A 25,530-nucleotide genomic window follows, 5' to 3' on the forward strand; every position below is an offset into this window, starting at 1 on the left:
GAGTGGTTTGCCATTTCCTTCTCCAACTCATTTGACAGAGGAGGAAACTGAGGCAAACAGGGTACAGTGACTTGTCCATGGTCACACAGCTACTAAGGCCTCATTTGAACGCAGTTCTTCCTGACTCTAGGCCCAGCACTCTATGCACTATGGCTCATTCCAGCTTCCCACTTCTCTCCTCCTTGTCCCCAGCTGGCCGTTTGGTAGCAGAGTGGGAGACAGCCCATCTACCAATTCAAGAGAGTTTGTGACAAACACACCCACACTTCAGAAAAACCTGAGGACAGAGAGACAGTCTTCGCCCGAGAGGAAGAGCTTCAAGGAGTGCCCTCCCTCCCCAGCTCCCCCTCCAGCATCACTAAACTCCCCTTCTCTAGCTTTTCTCCCCCTCCTTCATTCCAGGGTCTCCCTCTGAAGCTCCTCCAAGGCACCCTGCTTGTTTTGCCTTACAGGCTCATCCTGGGTCATCTCCCCAGTTAGGGTGCGCCATGAGGGGGTGGGCTGTCCTTGACTTTTATTGTTTAGCGCTGTGCCTAGCACACAGTGGTGCTTAATAAATGCTTGCTGACTTGGCTGCACTCAGGGTGAGCAGGGTAAGGACTCAGGGAAAGGCCTTTGAGGCCCTCGGGCACCAGCTGCTAGGAGCTGCCTTTGCTGCCGGGGTTTGAGGACGGAGCCTGCTCTGTCCCTAGACCCCGTGTGCTAGGGAGCGAGCCTCTCCCAGATTTGTGTGAAGAATGACGTCTAGCCCCTAGTGTTCCCTCAACATCCTAATAAAGGACTATGCTGGACACCAACGAGCCGATCTTGTGAGTGGCGATGAAGCTGGCTGTCAGCGTGACCTTGTGTAGGAACACATAGAGAAAACTGCCCCACACAGCATCCTGGAGCCAAGGCTGGGCTGCCTGAGGACTAGGCCCACAGTGTCAGTGGGAGTGGGCGCTACACACACCGAGGAACTCCTGCATCCATTGGGATACTGAGAGAGATCAGGAGCTCACGTGTGTACAATAGCCAAGCACTTTCCTGCCAGGAAGTTGAGCTCAGAGGCGTGGGATGGCTAGTCAGTGTTAGAAGTGGGATGGCAATAAGGACAAAGAATGAAGCTGTCTCTGTTCCTGTGAGCCTGTGGGAGACGAGGCTGGGCTCCATCTTCAAAGGAAAAGGGAGAGGGTCTCTAAGAGGCAGCCATAAGGAGGGAATGCAAGGCGGTCACTGGGAGCAAGGGCTGGGCAAAGCCCCGGAGGTGGGAGATGGGGCTCCAGCTTCTGCTCCCTTTCCTCTGCATCAGTTCAGAACAAAGGGCTTCTCTGGATTCTTCATGGTCTCTGTCTCTTTATCGCACTATCACTTTATAGCCCTGTGCCACCCTTCGTTCAGCCTTTTGTTAATTTATGGGAATCCACTTGGCTTCATCTTTTCTACCATGAAAAGGACCACGAGGAGTAATCTGGCCTCTAAGAAGCCTTTCGTCCCGTCTTTGATCTCCTTCGCCTGCATCCCCAGTAGCAGGATCTCTGCATCAGAGGATGTGAGCAGTGCAGGGACCTTCCTCTCACAATCCCACATTGTTTTCCAGAATGGTTGTTCTGCGTTCCACCAACAGTGTATTAGTGTGCCTGGCTTCCCCCAGTTCCTCCAACACCTTCACTTTTAAAAATCATTTTTGTCAGTTTGATGGGTATGTGCTAAAACCTCCCAGTCACATTAATTTAATTTTTCTTGGAGAAATTACTGGGAACATCTTTCTCCTTTGGTCACAGCGAGTAGGCACCTTTTCGTTTGAGAATTATTTGTTTGCATCCTTTGAGTTCATCTCTTGGGAGGCACCATTTTTGGCTTGTTGGGATAGAGGACTCCATCTCCTTATTGCAGACTTTTCCTGCAGCGAAGCCTTGGCTTTAACGTGAAGCTGACATTTAGAAGGTAATCATTGTCTAGGCTCATTAAGAGAACATTGTCTAGGCTCATTAAGAATGCCGGGAACATGCCTGGAGATGAGAGGTAGGACCACATTAGCTTTGCCAAACACTTGTCCCCAGAATATTGTGGTGTAGGAGAAAGAGAGACAGACCAGGCATCAGGAGACCTGATGAGCCCGACTCTTCCCAACTGGCTGAGTGTGTAGTGTGTGCAGGGCTAGAGTCAGGAAGTGTGATGTCTTAGTTGTTTTTAGTCCTGCCTGACACTGGACAAAGATACTGGCGTTGTTTGCTATCTCCTTCTCCAGCTGCTTTTACAGATGAGGAAACTGAGGCCAGCATGGTGAAGTGACTTGCCCAGGGTCACACAGCTAGCAAGTGTCTGAGGCTGGGTTTGAAGTCAGGAAGATGGGGCTGGGGAGACCTGAGGGGCAGATGCCAGTTCATCTCTGCCTCCATCCCACCCAAGCCAAAAAAGGGAGAGAGGAAGCCAGGGGTTCTTCCTGGTCTCTGCCCCCAGGACAGAAGTGGCCAAGAAAGGCCTGCCACAGCCCTGTGATAATGGGGGTGGGGCAGGAGAGAAAGAGGACAGGGCTGGAATCTCCCAATCTCCTCCTCCAGCAGCTGTGAAGAGTTCTTTGTTTTGTTTTTAACTGTACCAGGGCAGTTAGGCAGCATCTCGGTGGCACGGTGGATAGAGCACCAGGCCAGGAGACAGGAAGACCTGAGTTCAAATTTGGTCTCAGATGCTTACCAGCTGTGAGACCCTGGGCAAGTGATTCGACCCCGTTTGCCTCAGTTTCTTGTAAAATGTAGCTGCAAAAGGAAATGACAAACCACTACAGTATCTTTGCTGAGAAAATCCCGAATGGGGTCATAGAGATTGGGGAAGGATTGATAGACATGCTGGAGGGGCCAAGGGGGAGCATTGGGGGGATAGCGGGCAGGCAGGTGTGCCCATTTTGGAGCTAAGCCCCTAGCCCCAGCCCTGCTTTGGTGGCCCTCCAGTAACTAGGATTGACTCAAGAGAGAGAGAGCCTCTGGCACCCAGTCACTCCGTGCTCAAGGACCCTGGGTGGATGGGATGAGACAGGAGAGGCCTTCCATACTTTTCCCAGCCCTCAGCCCCTCAGCCTCCTTTCTGATCACTTTCCCAGCAGGGCCATCTTCTTCCTCTCCCTCCTTCTCTTCTGCAGGTTTCCAGCACCTGGCTTGTGCTTGCTCTATCGACGCCCAAGGTCAGCCCCTGCCTCGGGGGCCTGTCATCCTGACTTTGGTCCTGCCTCTGGCCGTCGATGACTCCAGAAGAGAGAGAGTGAGGCTGATTTTTGTGCAACTCTGAGGCAAGACATCACCCTGTGATATCAATGATCTCCTTTAAACATGAAGGCTGAGCAGCCACTTTGAACTACAGGGGTCCCTGGAGGCAGCTGAGGGCAACCCCACACTTTACAGATGAGGAGACTGAAGCAGACAGTGGGGGGACTTGCCTAGGGCCACTCAGCTGATAAGAGTATGAGGTGGCCATAGAACTGAGGTCTTCCTGACGTCGAGTCCATCCAAGTCCACCTATAGGACCTCGCTGTGTGGATTGGTATAAACAAAATCCTTCCCAGGAAGGGACGTGTCATAGTCCCTCAATGGGAGGCTGGGGAAGAGTCTTGAAATTTAGACTATTCTAAACATTCCATAGTCAAGTGCCTGAACGTCCCTGAAAAAAACAGTGCACTCTGAAGGCGAATGGTTCCTAACACTGCAAGGCTTCAGAGGGCTGGGACTGTGCTGGTGTGGGACGACCCCCTCACTCACACAGCTCTGGGCTCTTCTGTATTCTAGTCAATGAACTTGGAGCGTTTCCGTGGCTGGAAAATCCTTCAAGCCCTGGACAAGCTGCTCCCAAGCCTCTCCATGCTTGTGTGAGATGCACTCTCCAGTGACAGCCATCCTCCAAGCCTGTCCCCAACCAGGAATCTCCTCCCCCTCTGTGCTAACAAGGACCCTCCAGACTTACAGGGAGGGGGGAAGCTGCCATCTTCTGAGACAGGCCCTTGTCCTCTGGGAGTCTTCCTTCCCATGGAGCCACAACCTACCTCTTGTCACTTCCACGCACTACTCCTGTTCTGGCATCCGGGGCCAAGCAGAAAGACGAAGTCTTCTCCCCTTGGACAGCCCTTCACATCCCAGAAAACAGCTCTTGGCCCCTCTGCAAGGGGCACTGCCTCCCAGAACCCAGGCTTGCTCCCACACCAGGGGGTCCCTAGAGCACCCCTTTCCTCTGGCATGTCTCCAGCACTCTCCTCGCTCCTTTCAGCCTCATTCATCGGGAAAGAAAAGGAATACCCGGAGGAAATGTGCCTTTTAGGGTATCTTGATGATAAAGAAGAAGGACTCTGGAACTGACCAAGCTAGTTGCAGAGAAAATGCCAACAGATTCCCCGGGAAGGGGAAAGGTGCAAAGTAACTAACTACGGCAGAGATGGAGGGAGTGGAGAAGTCGATGACCTTGGAGGTGACCTTGGCAATCATGCTGTCCCTCTAACTAATTTTTGTAGCTGAAGTGAAAGAGAATGTATGGTCTGTGTCAGCTGAGGACACTCACCCAAAAAGATCACAGTTATTTTGAAGCATTTGTGTAAGAAGTCTCAGAGAGGGAGCATGACTTGTCCAAGGTCACACAGCTAGTAAGCAGAAGAAATGAGGCTGGAACTCAGGTCTTCTAATGTACTTGGAACGTAAAGAAGGAGGAGCAGGAGGTGGCCTCCCCCCTCCCCGAATGCACAAACCTGCCCAGTGGAATCCAAGCGATCTGGGGAAGGCATTTATACCTGCCCACCACTGACCCTGGAAGGCACTTTGAAATGAATTAATCCTTCCAGAGGCAGGTGCCATTTTGATGCATTTATTCTCACTGAGGTGTAAATGACTGAAATGAGATCCTTTCCTAACAGCAAATTTTGCTGGGGGTGGGGTGGATTAGAAGGAGGGGCAGATCAATACATGAGATCAGGAGCTCTTGGTGGGTGGGTGGCAGCAGAAAAGGAGGTGAAAGGGAAGAAAGGAAGCCATCACTCGTTGAGCACCTACTGTGTGCTCACCACTTTCCAAACTTTGTCCATTTGATCCTCACACTAACCCTGAGAAGAAGACACAATTTCGCAGTTGGGGAGACTGAGGCAGAGAGAGCTGATTAGTCTTCTGCCTAAGATCACACAGCTGTCTGTGTCTGAGGCTGGATTTGAACGGGTGTCTCTCCACTGGGCCAGCAGCTGCACACTATCAATCTGCATGACGTTCTACAACTGTGCCTATGACCAAGCCTGACTGTTAGAAGCTGTGTGGCTGGGCATTCCAGAGACCTGGATGAAGGCAGAGGCAGCCTGCTGACCAGTGTCTGAGACAGGGTCAGGGGGGAAGGAAGGCCTCACACATGGGGATGACAGAGTCTGGATCCAATCTAAGCAACGTGGAATGTAATAGGGGAGAAAACGGAATCTTACACTATGGTTAGAAAAAGAGTCAGCTTCACAAGTACAAGACAGGAGAGCCCTGGTCACACTCCAGTTTGTCTGAAGAGGATCTGGAGATTTCAGTAGACCACAAGCTGTTTATGAGTCAACAATGTGCTCTGGCAGCCACCAGAGCTAATGTGATCTTGTGGTGTCTACCACTAAAGTAGTGACCATCCAGGTGTCCTCTGCCCCAGTCAGATCCCATCTCCAGGTGCTGAGTGCTGGACATAACATTCCAGGAAGGATATTGGTAACTTGGGGAAAGTCTACAGGTGGGTCAATGGTTGGCCAATGGAGAAAGCCACTGAAGGACCTCAGTGCAGCCATGTGAGGATGGGTTGGAGGAACTGGGAAAGAGAGGGTGTAGGGGAAAGATGACGGGGGCACTTCCTAACAAGCAGACCTTTGCAAACTGGGGAGCCCAGGGGCTCCTGGTGGCTGGGGAGCTACAGAGCATCAGGGGTCATGTTCAGAGGATTTATTGTCCTTTGTGATTTTCTTAACATCTGGCAAGCCGAGTCAAGAAACACCTACTAAGTGCCAGGCATTGTCTGGGGACACAAAGAGAGACAAAGACAGTCTTTGTTCTCCCAGTCTGATGCAGGAGACCACTGACAACTAATTATGTACCAATCACTCACATACAGGAGAAAGGTTTCCTCAGAGGTAAGAAAAATACAGTTCCCACTTTCAATGCCTTGAAGCTCAAACCGTGCTGTGGATCCCTTTGGAAGACACCCCAGCATGGCTGACTTCAGCCCATTTTGAACTCCACAGTGAGGCTAACTTTTTCCTCTCTTCAAAATTAAACTTTTTCTCCAAAGGTTGCCTCTTTGGCAACCTTCATTCCTTTCCCCCCAGTCTGCTGCCCCCCCCCCCCCGCCCTGCACTCCTCCAGGTTCCTGGCAGAAACCAAGCTGAGTTTCTTGTCTCTCACCATGGCCTTGATCTACAGGCTGCCTGTGGGATGGTCCCATTCCCACAGGCGCCATGATGTGTTACTGGGCCAGTCTTTGCCTGGCAGCTTGATCTTTGTTTTCTCTAGTAGCAAAGAAAAGCCAGGCGTTACAGTGGAGATGGGGCCTTTAGGTGCCACAGAGAAATGAAAGTCTTAGGTAGCCAACTGAGACTCCCCAGCAGGAAACAGAGCTGGGATTTCATGGCTTGGCTACGAGCCCTGAAGCATGAATGGGCCCAGAAGGGCATTCAGGTAAAAAAACAGAGCCTCTGTATGAGAATGTCAGGGAAATCTTAGCGTCACCTTTTACCAAAACAGTCTTTAATTATAGTCAAACTGTGTACATAATGGGCTGTGTATAAACAGAAATGCTTGGGAGTTTATTCAAAATAGCAAAATGTGGAAAAGCAGCTTCCACTGTGTATGTCTAGGAGGATATGGAGGTGGGTGTGTGTTTCTGTGCAGGCTCCTATAAATTCTGGGCCTGAAATAGTGCCCAGAACTCACTGGGAGCTTAATCAGTGCTTCATGGCTGACTGGACCTGTCCCTCCTCTTCTTTCTCCCCCTCCCCCTTCTGGTGCTAAGTCCATGGTCCTACGCCCTCCCTGTTCTTCATCTGCAAAATAAAGTCACTGAACAGTGTCCTCAAAAGGCCCTTCCAGGCCTGCATCTAAGATCCTGTGGTCACTTTGTGATGGTACAGGGAGCACCCATAAAGCCTGGGAATGTTGGCATGCAGCCACACGTTCCAGAAGTGTCTTTTCTGAATGGGGTGATTCCTTGGCCAGAACAGGCCTTGGAGTCTGAGAGTCTCTGGGATGTCCACATCCTTTCTCTGCTGCCGGGAGGTCTGTGAGCTCTTTGCAGGTGACTCCTTTTCTGAGCCACTGCATAACTTTTCTCCCTGGCCGGCCATGCTAGAAATGAACTGGGCTGTGTAGCATCTGGCAAGGCAGTGACAGATTAATCAGCCATGAGGAAGTGGGAGCCACCTACCTCTGCTTGTAGCTGTGCCAACCTCTTTCTGGGGACCAAAGTACGGTAGCATCAACCTTTTATGACCAGCACTCATGGGACAAAGTTCACTGCCGTCAGTTCTCTTCTTAAGGGCTGGGTTTTCCATTGTCAGCTAAGTCACTCACCTGAAAACACAGGTGCCCCTGAGGAGGGTAGAGACCAAGAGCTAGAAAATACGGTCCTCTGACTTGGGAAACTCCCTTGGCTTCAGACAAAATGCCGACAACCCAAAAGACGCTGATGTTCTTGTCGGGCTTTGTGACCAGCCTGGGGGCCCTGGTGACTGTGTGTGTAGTTCTGGCTCTCCCACAGTGGGTCACTGGGAAGATTGAATTCAGCGACAACAGATCTACCAATGGAAGTATCCTCATCACCTATGGATTGTTTCGTGGCGAGAGCAACCAAGAGATAATTTCAGGGCTGGGACAACCAGACCTAGTCTTTGAAGGTAAAACTCCCAAACGATTTCATGGACGTGGCTAGATTGGGTGGACTGAGTAAGGCAGGTGTGGCATATACATGGGTCAAAAGCCATTCCAGGGTGATTGTAGGTGTGATCCAATGCTCTCAAACATCTTAACTTTCCTTGGCTTGTCCATGAAACCCTATAGAATGCAAGCTGTAGAAGAATCCCATCAGGGATTGGGGGGTTGGATGGTGCCCTGCTCTGGGGGCTCCTCAGGAACATCATCCTTGGACAAAAACTGGGCTCTTAGGGCCCTTTTGCCTCTGACATTTTGAATGGTTGGGATATGACCGATTGTTTATTTATCTGTAAGACCTTCAAGATGTAAATCACTCATATTTGCTGGTCTGGATTGTGCTAGACAAAGAAAGCACAATAAATAGCAATGGAAGTGAACTTTACCCAGGTATTGGAATGGATGAACCATTCCTAAGGTATGCATGACTTCCTCTGCTGTCTCCATTATATTTAGTCACAGTGTAATGATCAGAGGCCAGGGTCTAACTCTTGGCTATAGGTTGGGAGAGGCATTAAAACTGTGTTAACGACATGTACAGAGTCATGGGGTTTATGTCTGTGCTTTAAAAATTGACCTTCCAATCAGCCAAGCCATCTATCTGGCAAGCATCTCCACTGAACTAAAGTTTGGGTGCTGCTGGTGGGGTTTCTGGCTTAGAAGCAGATGTGTCCAGGACAGGGGAGAACCACAGGCTTCCAACACAAGATCATTAGTATTTCCTTGTTCTTTTTAGACTGAAATAAGGCTGGTTCAAGATCGTGTCCTGAGCTTTGTGGGTTTGGGTTTATGTTGGGGCTGGAGACGGATCCCGTTGGGTCCAGGGGAGCTCTGGCCATGTGAGACAGCACCTGTGCAGGGTGGCCAGGCACCTAACAAACCATAGTACAGACAGCACGATATCATTTACAACTACCCTGCTGATAAGGGGAGGCAGCCAAGAATGGAAGGGAGGTAGTAAGCTCCCCATCACTGGAGGGCTTCAAGCAGAGACCCTCCTGTACCTTTGTAGAGACAGTTAGTGCTCAGCCATGGGCTGACCTCTGGCCTCCAAGCTTCCTTCTGACTCTGAGATTGTCATGTACAATCCTCTCTGCATCTTCGAAGTGCCTGGCTGTATGTATCCATCTTGTCTTTCCCACTAGAAAGAAGGTAAACAGGAAGTATCATTCCTTTTCTTTGTATGCTCACTGCTTAGCATATTACCTGGTACACAGTAAACACTAAATAAATGCTTGACAGACTTTGCCTCAGTAGTAGTGGGTGGGGATTATGAGCATATGTACCTAGGCCCATGTTGTTTTCAGCACCAGTCCCTTCTGGCCAGCTGCCCCCCTGCCTGACGCCCGTGCAGCCTCCAGCCACTACAGCATGTCTGGGTCTACCAGAGCTCTGGGCCCTAAGGATGGTCCTTTCTATGGGCTTAGTCTTAGAATGGCTGTAAGAAACAGTGGTAAAAAGTGTGAACTCTTCATGAGACTCTTCCATCAGTGACTGTCTCTAAAGAATTAAAAGAAAAAACAAAGGAGGCACGTGCTCAGTTTGTTTAAGGTAAAGGGAAGGTTTCCATGGTAAGTGAACATTTATCCGACATAATCTGGAAAGACTGGGATTCCCCTGGAAGTGTCCTCTGATGGGTTTTCTAGCTTTCTCTGAATTGCAGAGTGACAGAGCTTGGAGGGACATTGGAGTCCATTTCCTCCTCCTCTCACTGATTGTTCAAGTGAGGAGACTGAGGCCCAGAGAGATTGTGCCTTGTCCAGTTCTCTGTAAAAATTAGAGACGAAATTCACACCTGGAGCTTTCTGACTTGACCCAGAGCTCTTTCTGCTTTTCTGATTCTCCTCTACCAAACTGGGCTCACTTTGAAGCAGTAATTGACCATTCGTGCTGTAATAGATTGGAAAGAACAAGAATTTGGTGTCAGAAAACATGGGTTTGATGAAAGTAATTATAAGAACCATACCTGGTGCTGGAGGAAAGGAGAAAACGCCCATCCTTCACTTTTGGGCAGGGGTGGAAGCTTCAGGACTGGGATACTTCATGAACTGTCAGACACGGTATGATGTGGAGTAGGTCACGTCACATCCCTGGGACTCAGTTTCCTCATCTGTAAAATGAGGAGATTGGCTCAGATGATCTCTAAAATCCCATCACTCCAGTTCTGGGCTGCACTGTTTCCTGAACTGCTGTTCTTTCCCTTTCATTCTGTTACCAAGGGGGATGGTCGGGAAGGGGAGACAGCACTTAATTGGAAAGAGAAGGTGATAGGAAAACAAAGAATGGGGATAAAAGTTAAAAAATAAAAAGGAGAGAATCGAAAGGCTGGTCTTGAAGTCAGTCTTGGCGCTGCTGAGTAATCCATTTCTCTCCATTTTTTTGCCTGTAAAATGAGGGACATAACCCCGTTCCCCAGGGTTTGTGTAAAATATCTTCTGGGACTTAGTGGGAGCTAGCATCATCATTCTTAGTTATGATGATTATGATACAAGGCTAATATCATTAGTGACTACCATGACAGCACCATCTCAGAAGCTCCCCTTGCTGATCTCCAGCAGCCTGAATGCAAATTGCTGTTTGTTGAAAAGTAAGGATTTCAGCAGAATTCTTCCTCAAGGTGGGCCCTCAATAAGTCTGGTCCCAACGAGGCTGTTGGCTATGAAACCAAGGGGCAGAAAGAAACGGTTCAAGTTATATTCACAAAATCCCCAAATAATCCAACTAATTAACTTAACGAATCTATTAGATTGGTGAAAATCAATTCATCTTGGAGTGAGTTCTCCTATTCTTCCACAAATCTCTTCAGTACCAGACGAAATAACTCATGTTAAGTCGCTTTGCAGACTTTAAAATGCTGTATAGATGCATGCCATTTCATTGTTATTATCATTATTGTAATTACCAATATTTCACCCAGCAGGTTAGTGTAGACACAGCCTTAAACTTCAGCCATCCAGATAAAAAGTTTAATCACATTTTTAAATGTTCCCCAGATATTTATGCCTGTACTTTCCCAAACAGCTAAATATTTAGAAATATTCTGATGACCGAATGCTTCCACTTCTGTCTAGACAAAGAACCTGGGGGGTATATGGGGCTTTTTTCTATTTAAAACACTCAACCAGTTAAGGAATTTGTAATGGCTTATCATGATTCACTCTTCTATCCAGAGAATCTTGATTGAACACCAGCTGTATACAATGTAGATTTCTCGGAAATGTAGCCCCAACATTTGAGAGCCCCCAATGAGAGCAGAGCATCTTTTTCCCGAATTATCAAGAGCACTCCTTGGGTGCTCCATGACAATGATCAGGGGATACTGAGCTGAGGGCACAAACCCTTACTGGTCTTACCTGGAAATGTGGCATGGGGAGAGTCGGTGTCTATTATGCGAAGAGCAGTTAAGCTAAATACAGAGAGACTCCTCACAAAAAGAGTGGCTGCCTTTTTGCTTGGTTACCTACTAATGTGGGGGAAGCTGAGCTCTTTAGGCATGGAAGGAACATTGTAGGACCCCAGGATCATAGGTTTGGAGTTGAAATGGACAGTCAACAAGCATTGTCAACAAGTATCTGCTACGTGCCCGGCATTGTGCTAAGTAAAGAAAGGTAAAAATCTCTACTTTCAAGGAGCTCACACTCTAAGGTAGGGGAGGAGGGTGGTACTGGGGGAGACAACATGCAAACAATTATGTACAGACAAGATAGATACAGGAAAAAGTGGATCTAAATCAGCAGAGGAAAGCTCTGGCAGTAAGAGGGATCAGGAAAGACTTTTTGTAGAAGGTGAGACTGGCTGAGACTTGAAGGAATTCAGGGAAAGGTGAGGAAGGAGAGCATTCCAGGCATGAGGGACAACCAAGAAAAATTCTCAGAGTTGGAGATGAAGGATCTCCTTCAAGGACCATAAAGGATGCCATTGTCAGTAAAGGAAAAAATAGTTGGAGGGGAGGAATGTATAAGGAAAGGAAGGATGGGGCCAGGTTATGATGGGCTCTAAAGCCAAAGAAATGCCAAGGAAAGTTTTTTATATTTGATCCTGGAGAAGACATTTATTCAATGGGAATGTGTGTGGTGGTGACAAGGTCATATCTGTACTTTAGGAATAATGCTTTGATAGCTGAGTGGAGAGAACCTTGAGGCAGAGACCAAACAACAACTATGGAACAATCTAAGTGTCAATTGGCAAGAGAGCCCTAAGCAAGGTGGCAGCAGAGTGACTCAGGTGAAATGAAGGCAGGCAGAAGAGAAATGTGGTGAGGGAGGAAATGATCACCCTTGGCCAAAGACTGCATATGAGTGCTTAGAGGAAGGAGTCAAATAAGGCCCCTAGGTGAGAGTTTGGGTGACTAATAGCATGTTGGGGAGACAGGAAAGCTTGGGAGAAAGACAAAAAGTTATGTTATGATTATGTTGAGTTTGAGGTGTCTATGGACATCTGGTTTGAGATGAATCCAGTTTGAGATGACCAAGAAGCAGATGGGGAAGCAAAGTCAGAGCTTAAGAGAGAAGTTGAGACTGTCTACATAAGTCTGAGATTCATCTGTGATGAGTGGGAGCTGATAACATGATCACCAAGTAATACAGTATCGAGAAAAGTTCCCAAGACAGAGTCTTGGTGGGTAACTATAATTGATGGGCATGACCTAGGTGAAAATCCATCAAAGAAGACTGAGAAGAAGCAGTTAGACAGTTAGGAGATGAACCCCAAGAGAACAGTATCATGAAACCTAGAGAAAAGAGAGTATCCAAGGAAAAGAAGGGGATCCACAGTGGCAAATGCTGTAGAAAGGTTTAAAAAAACCAGTATCGGGATTAAGAAAAGGCCAGGAGATTTGACAATTAAGAGATAATTAGTAACTTTGGAGAGGGTAATTTCAGTTGAATAATGGGGTTGGAAGCCAGATTGACAAGGGTTTAGAATTAAGTGAGGAGCAGAGATGGAGGTGCCTAGGGAAGAGGAAGACAGATGGAAGACCATAGTTACCAGGGAAAGACAGATCAAGTGAAAATTTTTTAAAGATTGTGGTGACATGGGCATGTTTATAGGCAGCAGGGAAGCATCCAGTAGACAGAGATGGAAAATTAGTGAGAGAATGGGAATGATAGAAGCAGTTTGCTCTAGAAGCAAGATGGAATGTCACAAAGTAGACATGTAGTAGAAAAGAGGGGTTTGCTTTAGCAAAGCAAAGGACCATTCTTCACGTGAGACTGAGGTTTAAGAAAAATATAGTGCCAGAAGACATCTGAGTGATGTGAGATTTGGGGGTGGGGTGGGGGGCTGGGGGGAAGAGGGAGGTTTGAACAAATGACCTCATTTCTTTGGGTAAAGTATGAGTTGAAGTCCTAAGCTGAGAAGGGAAGGGGAGAGGAAGTCATGAGAGGTTTGAGGAAAAATGAAAGAATCTGGAAAAGCAGCTGGGGTGAGTGGGGTCCGGAATGGATTAGGGAGGTATTAAAGATTGCCATGCCATGGTGAGGACCTAAGTGAGATTATTTAATATAATTTTATAGGAATCCCAGTCAGGATGGTTTTGTGATTTTTCTCCAGGTTTATTCAGTAGTATGTCAATAGGAACAAAGGAAGCAGATGGTGGGAGTCATCCAAGCTTAGCTGCTGGGGGTTGGCAAGTCATGACCATGGATAGGAAAAGGGGGCAAAGGACTTGAATTTCATAGAGTTGAGTTGATTCACCAAGGCATTAAGAGAGGGATGGGAGGAGAGGACATCCACTGCAGAGGTAATAGCCTGGGAAAGACCCGAGGGATGGAGGGGTTGGAGGTCATGATGAGGATGAAGAAAAGGGTGAGGGGCGATAAGGTAGAAGGAAAGAAAGATGGAATGATAAGAGATTATGGTCATATAAAGAGATTTAAGAATTCATGAAAACTGAAGTAGAACACTTGTGAGTGATTGCTGTCCTTCATCCTCAAAGGGGATCAAAATAACATCACTATGTGAAAGCCACATTTCCATGTGTCTGACTGTGGCTGATCAGACCATGAGCTTGGAATGCTCTGCCACAGGTCAGGTACAAACAACTCATGTGAACATTTGGAGGGGATTCTCTAAATTTGCTCATCTCATGTTTCTTTGGAGCTGTTTCCATTCTGCTTTGCTCATGGAGCACAGCACCTTCTCTGATGAGGACAAGCCAGGCTGGGTGGTCCTGTGCCAGTGTCTCCCATGTCATACTATTAACTCCAAAGTTCTCCAGAGAGACCTTGAGAGTGTCCTTGTATCACTTTTCCTGACCACACGTGAGCGCTTACCCTGTGTGAGTTCTCCATAAAAGTCTCTTTGGCAAACGTACGTTTGGGCATTCAAACAATGTGGCCAGCCCAGCAGAGTTGCACTCTCTTCAGGAGAGTTTAAATGCTGAGTAGTTTAGTTCAAGAAAGAATCTCACTGTCTGGTATCTGCCAGGTGATCTTCAGAAACTTCCCAGGACAATTCAAACGGGAATGATTCAGTTTCCTGCCTTGAGGCTTGTATTCTGTCCAGGTTTCACAGGCAGACATCAATGAGGTCAGCACCACGGCTCTGTAGACCTTCAGTCTGGTAGTCAGTCTACCTCTTCTCTCCCACACTTTCCTTGGGAGCCTCCCAAACTCTGAGTTAGCTCTGGCAAGTTGTGAATCAACCTCATTATCAGTGTGTACATCCCTGGAAAATACACTGCCAAGGTAAGTGCACGTATTCACAGCATTCGGAATTTCTCCACTTGCTGTAACCAATGGCTCAGTGTATGGGTGGTGTGCTGGCTGATGAAGCACCTCTGTCTTTCAGTTTTCATTGTTAGGCCAAAATTAGCATGAGCCCCAGAGAATCGATATGCACTTGGTTGCATCTCACATTCAGAGGCTGACAGCAATGCCAAGGGCATGACCATCTCTTTGTGTAGCTGAGGTGGAGGGGAGGAGTAGGTCATGGGAAGGGATTAGAAATTTTATAGATGAGGAAACTGAGGCTTGGAGTGAAGAGACTTCCCAGATGTCTTGCAGAACTAGAATTTGAGACTTCCCGGGACCCCAAATCTTGCAGGCATTCCACCCCTGGGGAAATTGATATGGACACGCTTTCTGTTCATGGAGTGAGGTGAATGTCACCTGGCTGACAATCCAGCTGTGCTGTCTACGTAGTGCCAGATAGCTAATTGGACTGATTTTTTGGGTACAGTTCAATTGAATTTGACATGTGTTGAGTGCCTAGGAAGTATAAAGCTTTGTACTGGGCACTGAATCATTTGGTTCAAAGTCATTTAAATGCAGCTTGACTACATGTGAAATAACCTTCCTGAGAAATGTGGAGAAAAACCACCACTACCACTTCTACCTATGCCACTGCTGCCACCACCACCACCACCACTGATGCTACCACCACCACCACCACTACCACTACCACTTCTACCAATACCACTGCTGCTACTGCCACCACCACCACTACCACTTCTACCAATACCATTGCTGCTACTGCCACCACCACCACTTCTATCAGTACCACTGCTACTGCTGCTACCACCACCACCACCACCACCACCACTTCGACCAATACCACTGCCGCCACCACCACCACCACCACCACCACTTCTACCAATACCACTGCTGCTGCTACCACCACCACCACCACTACTTCCAGCACTTACCTAGCACCTACGGTGTGCCAGGCCCTGTGCTAAGCATTTTTATAAATATTATCTCCTCTGATCCCCCCCAAGGAAGCCACAGCCCAGCCAACAGCTGGGACTGATGGGCTGAACATTAGTCACAGGTTTAGAGCTGAAGAGAATCCCAAAAATCTTCCAACCCCCTTACTTTACAGGTGAGGAATCTGAGGCTCAGAGAGATGAAGAGATTAAGTGACTGGCCCAGGATCTCCAGCCAGGGTAAATGTCTGAGCCAGGCTTCAAACCCAGGCCCTCTGATTCCAAGTCCAGTTCACTTTCTATGACAGGATGGTAGCCTCTTTCCTGAGAAGTAGGGCTATGGGGTGGGACCTGAAGTGAAAAATATAAACCAGGAGTCCACAAGTCACAGAGACCATGGAATCCCCCCTGTGCATCACTTCACAAGTTCTGAGGGGCTCTGTCATTGTGTGAAAGTGGACAGAGAGCCAGCTGGCTGTGAGGCCCTAAGCAAGTTCCCAAGCCTCTCCAAGATCTAGACAACTTTAAGCCAGCAAATTGCTGAGAAGGTGCCAGCTTGCATTGGTGGGGGGAGTGCATCACAGATCAAGTCTCTATCTCTATGAATGTGCTGCTATTATTGGTTCTTGCCATATAGGATGCTTGTCTCTGGGCATCCAACCACAGATGACCCAGGCCAGGGGTTCTTAACTTGTGACTTACAACTTGTTTTTTAAGGTATTTTGAGAACTTTTAATGTGCTGTAATTGGTTGCCTTGGTCATCTCATGCATTTTATTTTATGCATTTAAAAACACCTCAGAGAAGGGGTCCCTAAATCTTTATAAGAGATGGCCAAAGGGATATCAGATGAGAACCCCTGTTTCTATCCAATAAGGAAGTTGCAACCCAAGGGCAGTTTTGTGTGTGACAGAGGTCATGAAGCAGCTGTTTCTGCTCAGCAGAATGGAAGCTGCTTGAGGACAGGAACTACCTCAAATTGATTGTCCTCAAGGGCCTTGCATAGTGCCTGGTGCATAGCAACAGATGATTATTCAATAAATCATCATCAGACTGAAGCAAATATAATTAGAAAAGTAAATTTGTTGCTAATTCAATGTAATACATTAAAGGACCCTACTTTTGTGTTAGTTATTATGTTAATTTTGATGACTGATCTTGACAGAGCCCATTAAGGCATGCACCATGCTTCTCACTCACTATTTCCTTTGAGCCACAGGACAACCCTGGGAGGCAAGTACAGGTGTGCTGGGCCCAGCCCAAACTGACTCAGGAGAAAGCCGGTTGTTAAATTTTTAGTGTGAGCATTTGCGCCTAAAGAAATGGGCAGACTACAGATTGGAATGATGTATTGTTTGGTCAATTGTCTGGACTGGAGAATGTGATGGAGAAAATGCTGATAATTCAGATGACAAGTTTCCCAGAGCATCTACACATGCCATGGATTCCCTGACACTGAAGCCCAGCAGCAGAAACCCGCTTAAGACATCAAGGTAGTGCAGTGGGTAGAGTGCCAGGCCTGGAGTCAGGAGACCTGAGTTCAAATCCGGCCTCAGACACTTACTGGCTATATGATCCTGTTTGCCTCAGTTTCCTCATCTGTCAAATGATCTGGAGAAGGAAATGACAAACCATTTTAGTATCTCTGCCAAGAAAACCCCAAATGGGGTCACGGGGAGTTGGACAAGACTAAAACGATGGAACAACAAAAAAGCTTAAAAATGCATATTTTCCTCCTTGGAGAGCTGGTTGTTAAATATATTTGCACATCTGACTACACATGGAAGGATCCTTATTTTACTGAAGAGGAAACAGACTCAGGGAGGGGCAGAGCAGGCCCCATAGAACCTACCTCTAAATTCCCTGCTTGCTGCCCCGATGATGGCAGTGCCCCCTGCCCATGCCAAGGCTGGCATCTCATCCCCTTGCAGCAGGGCATGGCTTTCCACAGTTAGGACCTCCACAGAGGAGCTCGTTTCTAAAGTCTGAAGGGGTAGTAATTAGTGCCAGGCTGGGGGTTCCCTGCACAAATGTCTGTCCTCTTATAGAAAAAAAAAAACCCATGTAATTCAATTTGCTGATTTTGTTGGCAGCTGTTGGGTGTTTCTGGTGACTGCCTTTTCTAAAGCTTCCTGACTCCCAGGACTGACTTTTGTTGAGCTTTCATGTTCAATCAGGTCAGTCTAATGAGCCTTTATCAAGTGCTTACTCTACTGTGCCAGGTGCTGGAGCTTCAAAGACAAGACTGAGATGCCCCTGGCCTCCGGCAGCTTACATTCAGCTGGGGAGAGGCAGCATGCTTCCAGGAGAAGAAGTGCAAGATAAGCACCCAATCAGTGGCCTGTGCAGGGACATCCAGCTTGCTGAGAACCAGAGATGAATTCTGGGCCTGGGAGACGGTCCGGTGCAACCTCCCTTATCATTTTACAGAAGCCCTGGGGGAACATGGAACGACCATGTTGTTCAGTTGTTTTTAGTCATGTCTGACTCTTAGCGATCCCATTTGGGGTTTTCTTGGCAAAGACACTGGAGGAGTTTGCCGTTTCCTTCTCCAGCTCATTTTACAGATGAGGAAACTGAAGCAAACAGGGTTAAGTGACTTACCCAGGGTCACACAGCCAGTAAGTGTCTGAGGCTGGATTTGTCTTCCTGCTTCCAGGCCCTGTTCTCTGAGCCTGAGCCACCTTGCAGCCCCTAAGAAGGGCCATGTCCAGACTTGTATAGTCAGTGAATACAAGAGGTGAAATTCTAACCCAGACCTGGTGATTCTAGTGCCCTCCCCACTACCCTAAGGTTCCTCAGTCTAACCATAGCAGGTGTCAGTGAAGTTCAAGGTGACAAAGCCCTTTTGCTTGCCACCATCCTATGAGAAGGCAGAGCAAAGGCTCTATCTGAATTTGACAGATGGGGAAACTGAGATCCAGGGAAGCAGGGTGCCTTTCTCAGAGTCACATACGGGGGCTCCTCAGGTACTGGAACACACCTGTTCCATCCCTCCCCGCCCCTGCCAGCTGGTCCTTCCAGGTCCTTTGGCTCCAAACCCAGGATTATTATCCATTTTGAACTTCTCGACTCCAGAATCATCAGGCTGCTTTTATTTGTTTGTCTTTTGGTTTGTTTTTGTCTTGTTCTCTCCTTTGTCTCATCAGACCTGTGATTTCACTGGCACAGGTACAAGGAAGTCCTTTTCCGAAAATCTTCTGATTCAGATAGCCTTTCTTCCCTAAGTTATCGCCTGGGGCTGCTGGGAAGTTCCACAATTTGCCCAGGGTCCCACAGCCCAGGACTCCTGACTCCCAGGCTGGCCCCTCTCTCACTTCCCTTGGCCAGGCTGCCTCCTGGGGGTATCTTAATACTGGCCTATTCCATTGCCGATCACTGATAACGGGGGCAAAGTACATGAACCAGATAGGGTGTTGGCCTCGAGTGCCCTTACCTTGAGGAAGAAGCCTGGGTGCCCACAACACTTTCAGTCTTGCACGTGGTGAGAAAGTTGTGCTGGTCTGTGCTGCCATCTGCATCCACTCCACGTGTCCTGGGCCAGGCAGGTGGCATCCAGTTGGTACAGGGAAGGGGCGGAGGACCTTCCTCCAGGTCCCACAAAGCCAGGACCTCACCCTCCCCTTCAGGGGGAACCTGAGGCAGTCAGCCCAGAAGGGGTAAAAGTAGCAGCCTTCTGCTGGAAGCTCCCCTCCCTATGAGACTGCTGCTGTCAGCCAGAAGACTCAGTCCTCTGCGGGATGCAGGCAGGGCTCGACCCATCCACACTTCGTCAGCCCCAGTGATTAATGGCCACAGGCTCCTGGCATTCCTCTGCACATTCTGTCCTGGAACACAGCAGAGGCCTCGCTCACATTTTTTCATCTTTTGTGTATACAAATGGCCGGCAATTGGGCTATCCATCATTCCTCTCCCATCATTTTGGATTGGTTGGAGGAGGAAGTGGGGAGAGAGGTGTTTAGACTGGTGGGAAGGCGGCTCTGGGGGACACAGGAGAGCCTTCTCTAAGGGTGTGAGAGGCTGTCAGCGGGTGGAAGGATGGGTCTTGCTCTGCTCACACCCAGAGGAACAAGCTGCAAACGGGCAGATGGAGGTTCGTTGGAGGGCTGTCCCAGAGGGGGTGCTGGTGGATCGCTTTCTCAGGGAAGGCTTGAAGCAGAAGCATGGCAACTGCTTTCTTTAGTCAGCTCTGATCCCTTGTCCAAGGCTGGGTTTGGGCTCTCCGATTATAGGTTTCCCAGAACATTTTTGGATGCAGCGGATTCCCTAGCCTTGAAGCCCAGCAGTAGAAACCAAACAGGGCTGGCCTTTGGACAAAATGCCAAAATGGGTCTGGGTCGCGTTGCTGGGCTTTGTGCATCGATCTTACCTTGTAAAGGAAGGCTGAGGGGGAGGGTTGGACAGACAGGAGAGCCCCAGGGACAGATGGGAAGGTGCTCTCTGCCCCTACCCTGATCCCTCTGGCACTTGTGTCTGCACCTTTGTTTCTTCTGAGTCCCGAGCCTAGAACGGACTCTTGAAGGTGGTGCCTCCTCCAGAAATGCTCCCTTGGCCCCCTCTCAGGTGGAAGGGCCCTCCCCCTGCCCAGACATCCTGGAAGACTTTGCTGGAATGTCTCCTTGGTACGATTCTCTCTTCTGTCCGAGTTCAGAGAGTTCTGGGCTCTGAGAGGATTAAGGACCTCAGATTGGGTTTGAACGGGTCCTGAGGCCTGACATTCCCTAGCTGTGTGACCCGGGGCTAGTTGCTTCTGTTTGCCTCAGTTTCATTAACTGTAAAATGGGGAGAAAGCAGCATCTCCCTCCCAGGGTGTGGGGATCATAGGAGACGGCATTTGTTAAGGGCTTTTAATGCATTGTAGAAATCCTAGTTATTACTGTGACTGTGGTTACTTTGCTACTGTCCTTTGTGAGTGGAGCACAGATTCCCTGCAGACTTGGCTTTTATTTCTAGCTCAGGAATCTGATCTCCTGTGAATTTCTGAGTGTCTCTGCTGCCCTTCTTTTTACATAACATCGATTCCCTGTGGACTCGAAGCTGATAGATTTCTGTAGGCAGCTTTTCTCCCTTCATCCTTTTTCTTTTGAAGACTGTGGAGAGCAGCAACAGACTGCAGGCCAGGATGCTTCTGAACAGCCCTTTACGTGGGCTCCATTTTTGACCAAAAGCCCTTCATTCTGAAGTCTTAGGAGGGGGCTGGAAATCTGAAATCCTCTTAAGCAACAAGTAAGTCCTTGATGAGGGGCAAGTTCCTTTAACAGTAACTCAGGCTCCTGTGGGGTTTTCCCAACAAGCGTTGGAATGTATGTGGACCTTTAATTCTTATTCTCTAGCTAAAGACTCTGAGGCTGAGGGCCCATCGTCACACAGCAAGAAAGTGTCACTGGTGGGAAGGGGATAATGGTGGCACTTCTTCTCAAGGTCATGGCGAAGAGAAAAGGAGGCTGTTTCTGCCAAGTTCTTAGCCCAGGGCCTGGCACATAGTAAGGCTCTGTGTCAGTTCTATCCCCTTCCTTCTCTTCCCTTCCCCTGGTTATTTATATCTGCTCCTTTTCTTCCATTAGGTTATAACACTTGAGTTATAGAATATATATTAGATGATATATGATATATATTATATATAATATTATAATATAATATAATATATATAACACTGATGCCAGGAGTGTCTGCCATCTAAACGTGTGTCCGCCATTTTGTTTTTCAGTTTTAGCGACATTGTCAGACTCCTCTCAGAAAAGTCTCCACACAGCGGTCATTGTCCTTCTGTTCTTGAGTTTGTTCACCTCCTTGCTGAGCTCTGGGTTAACGTTCTTCAACAGTGTCAGTAATCCCTACCAGACTTGGCTTGGCCCCACCAGCATTTTCGTTTGGAATGGACTAAATAGTAAGTGAAGAAACTGATCTCCGTGTAAGGTGCGCCTGTCTCTTCTCTCTGTCTGTCTATCTCTTTGTGTGTCTCTGAATATCACATCCATTTCTCTCTCTGTCTCTCTCTCCCCTGCCCTCTCTCACTGAATCCTTATAAGTCAAACTGGCTCAGGGTTCAAAGAACAGGGAAACAGACATAACTTGACAATGAAGGCTGTGTATGCACAGGCGTATTGGAATCGTGTGAAAAGAAAACAGGTTCTAGTTCCTGGGTTAGAATCCTTCACTCCCAAGCTTGTTGTAAGGACCAAATGAGATAAGGAAGGTAATGAGCATTTCTTAAATGTCTGCAATGGGCTAGGCGCTGTCCCAGGCACTGTCCTAGGCGCTGTCCCAGGCGCTGTCCCAGGCGCTGTCCTAGGTGCTGTCCCAGGCGCTGTCCTAGGTGCTGTCCTAGGCACTGGGCTAGGCATTGTACAAATATTTCACTTGATCTTCACAGCCACATTAAGGGGCAACCACCTTTTATAATTGAGGAAACTAATGCAAACAGGTTAAATAATTACTCAAGGACACATTGTTAATTTCTGAGGCTGTTTGAACTCAGGTCTTCCTGGCTCCAGTCCCAGAGCTCTGTGTACTGTGAAGCCCTAGGCAGCCCCCATAACATATGTAAAGATAACATGCACAGGAATCTGCCAACCCAAAGTACAACAGAAATGCGTGTTATTATAATGATCACATAATTATAATTGTTAAATAATTCATTGTCATCACCACAGATTTGCTTTCTCATTCCTTGGTCCACCAAGTTTTTCTTTGGCATCGCTTCCTAGAGCCTTCCTGCTTCTTCCCCCACTCTCCTGGAGAAGGGGTGATGGTCCCCAGTCTACCAAAGACCAGGCTCCAGGAAGCTGGATGCACCCTCTTTTGAAAGCAATGTTCTGAGCCATTTGCTTTGTGAGGGACATGGCCCAGTCTCAGTCTCAGTCCCAGCCTAGTTCTGTCCCCCATCTAGCCATCTATTTGTCCGGCATATTTTGACTTTCACCGCACCCCTTCCCACTGCTTTGCATCTCTTGGAACTCTGGGAATTCTAATCAGAAAGTCTCCTTCTCCATCCCTCCACCCTTGCTACTGGAGGGAAGCCTTTATGTTCCTGCCGTCTTTCAGGGTGACTTCCCAGACCCAAATGTCTGTCCCTGTCATCACTCTCCTGTTCAGTCTTGTCTACTCTTAGAAGAATGTAAACCCTTTGGGGGCAGGGACAGCATGTGAACCAGAACAAACACTCAGTGCTGTTCTTTATTCATTTATGCATTTGCAGAGGAATCCCAGTCTTGGGTTCTTGTATACAAAGCAAATGAAGCAGTTATTAAGCCCTTACCGTGTGCCAGGCACTGAGTTCCCCACCTGCACTTGCTTCTCTGGATGGACCAGAAACCAGAGTGGGAGAAGGCATCATGATGTGGATAAAGAGGACTCAGGGAGATGTGGGCTCAAATCCTGCCTCTGACATGTAACTGCTGTGTTACTATAGACACACCATGTAAACCACTATGAGCCTCAGTCTCCTCACCTGTACGACAGGTACAATCAATAGTGCCTAACTCCTAGGGCTGGTAAGAAAGTCAAGTGAGATCATAAGTGTAAAGCTCTCCCTGAATCTAAATGTGTCATGTGCCTCCAGGCACCAGGCATTGATATTGTGACTGAAGATGTCCCCTTTAGATGGAAGAGTGGGGTGGATGGTAGGCCAGGGTGCAAGGCCAACAGTGAGCCTGGGCCCAGATCACACAGTCCCATTGCTCCTGGGCCACAGAGGCCTAAGCCTCTGGACAATGCTTTCACTCCGGCAGCTGGGAGCAAGGCAGGGTCTGAGCCTTCTTTCTGGCCCTGAGTTGAAAGCAAAGGCTTGGGAACAGAGGTCTATTTTTTTTTATCTTTTAAACCTATATGTCTTTTACCTTTTTGTGACTCAACCTTTACAAAAAATTTCACAAGGGCATAATGAAGGATAATTAAGGTTTGGATCCCTCTTAATGAGTGTCAGAAGAAAGGGGTTTCTGTAAAGGGCAAATGATTAAGGAAGCAACCATGTCATTGAAAGCCTGATTGTGGCATTATAGGTAATTGCCAGCCATACACGAACTCCTATAATGAGGGATCATTTGGAGAAGGCCCCTAGGTGCCTGTTGTCCTGAGCATCTGCTCTAGTCAAGTCACAGAATTCCAGAATCTCGGTTTGTAAGAGACTACAAGGCTGGCCAGTTCAGCTGATCAATAAAGGTCGCTGGGCATAACCTACTAGCTTTAAATGCATATGTCGAGGCTCTGGAGAGTCACGTTTTTTTCCTTTTTTTTGGGTAGGGGGAGTAGAGTAGGCTGCTATTTCAGTAGACTGAGGATGCCCCAGCATAGGAAAGTCCTCTCTACATGATTATGGTGGTAGAGGTTTCCATGAGGCTCTGAGAGGGTAAGGTCATCTGCTGACCATTGTGTTGGTCAACGTAATACAAACAGCTTTTTTAAAAAATTGCAAATTATAAAAACCATTTGATAATGAGAAAAATACAAATTAAAACAACTCAGAAGCTGCAAATGGGCAAGGTTGACAAGAAATAGATCTAGTCCATGGAGGGTCTGTGGGGAGATGGACATTCTGCTGGCAGAGCTGTGAGTCGTTTCTAGTCGTCTGGATATCTATTCATATTTTTTCAAGAAAAGTGATCAAACTTTTTTGTATCTTTTGATCAATCAGTTCCATTGCTGGGCATAGATTCCAACAGGGTCAAAGAAATAAAGAAATGAAGCACTTTTTCCAGCAGCAATGACCAAAAAACGAAGTAGGTAGGGCCATCATTTGGGGGGAGAGATGAAAAATCAGTGGTGTATCAATGAAATGTAACATTACTGTGTATTGAGAAATGAGACACGAGTAATTCAGAGAAACATGGGAAGATTTGCATGAACTGATGCAGAAGGAGATAGACAGTGTTCAAATTAAAAGCTGCCCAGTGGTAGCCTCAGAGTAAGAGGAAAGGAGACTGGAAAGGAAGCCCAGTCCTGAACACCTGGACCACCAGTCATGGCCCCAGGGAATGATGCTTCTCCTTCCTCCTGCTTGGATTTTGGAACCACTAGGGCAGGATGTTAACATCTACCCATTTTCAGATGAGGTCACTGTACTTTTGTTTAATCATGTTTTCTTGGTCCCAGGGAGGATTCAATCTAAGGGAAAGAGAACTTCATAAATGTCTGTGTTGCAAAAAGAAAAGTCTTTGATGGAACTTATTATGAAAACAAAAACAAACCAAACACACTGAGAGAGGTGGGAAAGAAAAGGTCTTTTAGAAACAGTATCTCCTTATTATCTCTAGGATCAAATAAAAATATCTCTGTTATAAATTCCTAACTTGGTACCAACTAACTGTCTAACTTTATTACAGAGCCCTCCCCTTCTTGAACTCAGTTGCATAGGAAATGCCTCATTGCTTATCCTCCTGTGCTATGTCCCACCTACCAACTTTTGCACAGGCTGTGCTTCGTGCCTGGAATCCACTCCATCCTCTCTTCATGCACACACATCAGCAGCAGCATCATCTTCCTCTAGCTTCATTTATTTGCTTCTTGAGAGCTGGGGCTGTCTCACTTCTGCCTTTCCATCCCTAGCACCTAGCACAGAGACTGAGTCTAATAAATGCTTGGTTGATTGGTTGGTAAAGGCGAGTTAATCAGAGTGGCCAAGCTAATAGAATTCCACATTCTCTCTCTGCTCAGCACTCCCCCCTCTTAGGCACAGCCAATTTCTGCTGAATGAATGAATGGATTAAAAGCTTTTAAACTAATGGTGGAGTGCTAGGGTGGAGATCATCGCTGCTCTCCAGGAGCTTATCTTCTAATGAGGGGTGACAGAGGCAGGAGAATGGTGACCAGGGAAGGAAGTGTTGGTGTGGTGTATGAAGCCATGGCAAAGTTGACCCAGCCTTCTTGGAGGCAGTGGTGTGTGTTAATTGGATTTCTGTTCTCAGAGAGAGTGGTGGGGAGGCTGGGCTGGGTCTGATGTGAGAACCTGGGTCCTGGGGGGCTGAGGTCCTGCTGGGTGTGGTCTCTGCAGGGCCAGTTT

At 47.7% G+C, this 25,530-nt stretch overlaps 1 protein-coding gene across 1 annotated transcript in view; it reads left to right on the forward strand.

Moving 5' to 3' along the window:
- The first annotated feature begins 7,473 nt into the window (after nucleotides 1-7,473).
- CLRN3 (clarin 3) overlaps nucleotides 7,474-25,530 on the forward strand; it is a 20,864-nt gene continuing 2,807 nt past the window's right edge. The window contains exons 1-2 of the mRNA XM_069101656.1: nucleotides 7,474-7,855; nucleotides 21,241-21,420. Coding sequence (XP_068957757.1) covers nucleotides 7,624-7,855; nucleotides 21,241-21,420 — 412 coding nt within the window. The 5' untranslated portion in view covers nucleotides 7,474-7,623. The remainder of the gene's footprint in view (nucleotides 7,856-21,240; nucleotides 21,421-25,530) is intronic.

Source organism: Petaurus breviceps, unplaced genomic scaffold (genome assembly GCF_028583685.1).
Source record: "Petaurus breviceps papuanus isolate PSGF00001 unplaced genomic scaffold, PetGlider_PUasm1.0 490, whole genome shotgun sequence".
In the NCBI taxonomy this organism is placed as follows: domain Eukaryota; kingdom Metazoa; phylum Chordata; class Mammalia; order Diprotodontia; family Petauridae; genus Petaurus; species Petaurus breviceps.